The 4,246-nt window shown below is 61.9% G+C and overlaps 1 protein-coding gene across 1 annotated transcript in view; it reads right to left on the reverse strand.

Moving 5' to 3' along the window:
- NPTXR (neuronal pentraxin receptor) overlaps window positions 1-4,240 on the reverse strand; it is a 10,540-nt gene extending 6,300 nt beyond the window's left edge. Inside the window, exon 1 of the mRNA XM_014964326.1 lies at window positions 3,826-4,240. Coding sequence (XP_014819812.1) covers window positions 3,826-4,041 — 216 coding nt within the window. The 5' untranslated portion in view covers window positions 4,042-4,240. The remainder of the gene's footprint in view (window positions 1-3,825) is intronic.
- Between the last annotated feature and the right edge of the window lie 6 nt (window positions 4,241-4,246).

The raw sequence follows: 4,246 nt of genomic DNA on the forward strand, positions 1-4,246 counted from the left end.
GGCGTGCGGTCCCTCGGGCTGTAGCCCTCGGTCGGCAAATTCACTTTGATTTACGTAAGGAGATCAGAGCCTCATTTACTAATGCACTGGCAAATCGGTCGCTGGCACACAAGTGCCCACCTGAGCTGCTGGGACGGGGCGGGCAGGACCACGGGATGATGCCTGCAGGGTGATGCCACTGGCACATCCCAGGCATCACGATGCTGAGCTGGGTGTGCACACAGCAGCCCCGTTCCCTTCCTTGGACCCACAAATCCTCCCAGCCTGCCCGCAGCTCCTCCGTGGCCACCGCGGGATGGTCCCTGCTGCAGGATGTCACACCTGCCACACTGGGGCTTTTTTTGGACGCTACTACCTTTTTGGACCCTTTCGGACCCAGGCAGGAGCTCAGGGGTCATTAAACCCCAGGAAGAGCTGCCTGGGATGGGAGGTGAGCAGGGATGTACTGGCCTTTCCCTCCTCCTCCTCGCAAGAGAATTGCTCACTGATGATTCCCGTCCCCCTCAAACCTCACTCGGGGCCCGGGGCTGTCACAATTTGGAGGTCTCCATCCCCACTCTGCCAGAGACAGAGGCAGGAGGGAGGCAGCCGGCTCACTCCTATTTCCATGCCCTTACCTGTGGGTTTCCTGCCAGCAGCTGGGTCACCAGCCACAACAGCACAGCCGGGCTGGCACGGCCACACACCGGCTGAGAAGCCAACAGGCTGTTACGGCTCTATCAAGACTGGGTCCCCCATAGGGCCCATCAGGCTGTCCCCTCTCCTGCTCAGCTCCCCTCCAAGGGACGATGGGGACAGGGAGGGCATCTGCACCCCTGCACAGCCCAGGAGGCTGAAGCAATTCTCTCCCCACTCTGAAACCGCTCCATTTCCACGTGCAGCAGTAATTAAAAGCGTGGAAAAGGAGCATCTGGGCCCCCCGGCTCTGTGTGCCAAGATGTGCCTGAGCGTAGGGATGTGAGCACGTGCGGAGAGTGCGGGGGGAACTGATGGATCATCAAAAACAGGAGGAAAAAGCCCAGCCAGGCTGCTGCACACGAGGAAAGGACAAGCGATGCCTCGCGGGGGGTTAGGAGGAGGTGAGGGAAGATGTCCCCACGTGAACGCCGCACCGCCGCTCACCTTGTCCCTGCTGAAATGGCAGGGAGCAAAGCGTGAGCCTGGGGGGAAAAAAAAATCCTACTGCTACACCGCCAAAATTAAGAACCAAACGACTTAATAGGTTTTTGGCACATCAATAAATCTTGTTATGCCTTACAGCCAGGGCTGAAAGCGCACGGATTAGATCAGCGATCTTCCGCCAGCCCCCTTCCTGCAATCCCAGCTCCAGAGCCTCCAGCAGGAATCCCTGCCGGCAAACCCACCGGGAGATGCCCTGGGATGCAGCCTTCCCGGGGGGACCCACCGCATTTTGTGTCATCCCTCTCCCGAGACTAAGCCACCCCAGGCTTCACCAGCCTTTCCTCTCCTTCCTTCCCTCCCTCCCATCGGGTTTCACAGAGCCTCTGGCAGCCACCACAGGACTGTCCCCATCCAGGTCACCTTTTGGGGTGATCACCACCTCCCTTTAGGGGTCTACCCCTGCCATGGGGTACCTGGGAAGGTTCCCAGGACTGATGGCTGGAGCCATGTGGGATAGAGAGGCACAGGCAACCCGCCGTCAAGATTTGGGGTGTCTTCTCATACAGAGGGGGTGCAAAGGCAAACCGGGGAGGGTGGCCACAGGCAACCATCACTGCACGGCCGTGGTGTGACCCCAAGGCTCGGCCGGCCAGGCTGTGGCTGTCACCAGTTCAGCACAGGCAGCGTGTCACGGGAGACTGGAGCCAGGGCAGCCGCAGTCCAGCCCACCTGCGACACGCTGCCCTATTTCCTGAGCCTGCAGGGCTTAGAAGTGCTATGTCTCCCCTGCAGAGCACCCTTGGGACCCTCGGGTCCCCAGCAGGGTGAAAGGGAACGTTTTTTGGCAACGTGGCACTTGTCTTCCTTATCAGTGTGTGTGTGAGCCTTGACCCAGCATCGCTGCAGGCTCCCCAGGCGCACACAAGAGCCTGCTCCAGCCCTCGTGAGCTTCACCCTCCTCCACCCCAAACCTCCTTGTGGTCACCAGAAACCCCAGGAGAGGGGCCAGGGCAGCTCACGGGTGACACAGCCCCTTGGGGAAGGGGGAAGAGTGTGACCAGAGAGCAGCTAAAGGCCTGATGCTCCCCACGGTTCAAACTGATGGGCCAGGCACTGTCCCACTGTGCAGCGCCTGGTCCTCGTGCACACAGGGGTTTGAGTGTGCAAGGGCTTTTTTTTTTCTTGAGCACATCTGCTGCTTGCACGTGTGTTTCTTAGCTCGGTTGTATGACCCCACTTGTGGGAATCTGTTTTCCTGGGGGCTGCAGAGGGGTTTCAGGGTGGCTCTGTCCCTCCCTTTGGCTGCATTGGGCTGTGCGTCCCCCTCTCCCCGCACACGCCTGGCGTGCCTCTGAGTTTGCTTTTGTGCACGCGTGTGCATCACCCTGGCAGCTCACAGGGGCTTCCTCCAGTCTGCAGCTCCTTCCCTTCACTCGTGCATGTGTTTATTTCCCTTCCCCTATCTTTCTATCACTGTTCACATCTCCATCCGTTACAATAACCTTCTCTCCCAGTCTCATTTCTCAGCCCGTGACCTTAGTGGCTTGCAATTTTAACCCCACAGCCTGCTGCTACTGCACCCCCATGGCTGCAGTGAGGGGGCAGAAGGGCAAAACTGGGGAGAGGGACCTCATGGGGTGCTGCCTGACCCCCCTCCCAGCTGCACACTCTGGGAGAGAGAGGAGAGGGCAACAGGGAACCAAAGGGGAAGATGAGGAGGTTGAGGACTCGCAGGAGGCTCCTTGCAGGTGGCTCTGGCCTCTGGCAGACCTCAGGGAACAACACAACCCCCAGAAAAGTTGTGAGTTTCCCTCAGGGAAACCAGACAACTTCCCTCCAGCAGCTCTCGTACGCCCAAACTACTGCTCCGACCACATCCCGCAAATTCTGCCAAGGTCCATGAGGCTGCTGAGCCCACATCAGCCCAAATAAATCAACACACACACGCGCCCTGAGATGTGCCCGATCCCAGGCATCACCCTAGAGCCTTTGGTGCCAATGGCTTGTGGCCAGGCCAGGACTCAGCCCACCAGGTACTTGCTGCACGGATGCTACAGAGTGGGGACAGAGGGTCAACATCTCCAGTACCAGCAGCCTGATGCCACAGTGATGGGCACAGTGAGTGGCTCTGGCTGCCCCCTTCTCTATAGCTCCTACAAACCCATGGAGATGGCGGGGGGGTTGCTGCGGTCACGGCAAGCGGCACCGTGCTTTACTTTGTGAGATGTTCCCGTTCATAATGGGATGAATCCCATTCATGGGATTTACCTTTCTGCTAAAGGGCAGGATCCCCTTTTTACCCTCAAGGAACTGCCAACCTGCTGCCCTCGCTCCAGCAGAGGCCTTGGTGGGTGCTACGGGACGAGCGAGGTGCCCTACCTGGGTGCAGGCTGTGGGGAAAGCAGGGCAGCCCTGGCCCCACGGGACCACCCTGCTGGAGAGAAGAGAGGGGCGCTGGGCAGAGACCTCGGGGAAGAGTGGGGCGAGGACAACCTTCCTGAAGCCTCACCACGGGAATGAGCTGGGTTTGGGATTCAGGTGGCAGGAGGCCTGGGGAATGGGGTGTGTGGAGCATCCTTCCCCAAGGAGCATCCCACCCCAGACCCCTGGGAGTGTCCCACTCCCGATTCCCGGGAGCATCCCCTTCCCCTGACCCCCGGGGAGCGTCCCCTTCCCCTGACCCCTGGGGAGCGTCCCTCGCACCTCTATCCGGTCGATGCGGTCCTGGAGGGCGCGGACGGCCTCCTCCAGCTCCCGCACGGCGGGCGGTTCGGCGGGGGGGTGCCCCATGGTGCCGGGGCGCGGGGCGGCGCGGAGCCCGGCGGCGGGGGGAGCGGCGGCGGCGGCGGGGGGGTTCCGCAGGCCGCCCTCGCAGCGGCTGAGCTTGCCGGTGAGCTCCCGGATGGTCTCCTGGTCCATGCGGATCCGCTCCTTCTGCTCCAGCGCCGTGCGGCGCAGCTGGGCCGCCGCGCTCCGCAGCGCCAGCAGCTCCTCCGGGCCGGGGCCGGTGGACGGGCCGGGGCCGGTGCCGGTGGCCGGGCACTCGGCGCTCAGCGGGGTGCAGACGAAGCGGCTGAAGAGGGGGGGCTGCGGGCCCCCCGGCAGGCGCGGCCCGGCGCTGGCC

Source organism: Calidris pugnax, unplaced genomic scaffold, assembly GCF_001431845.1.
Source record: "Calidris pugnax isolate Ruff unplaced genomic scaffold, ASM143184v1 scaffold44, whole genome shotgun sequence".
Taxonomy (NCBI): Eukaryota; Metazoa; Chordata; class Aves; order Charadriiformes; family Scolopacidae; genus Calidris; species Calidris pugnax.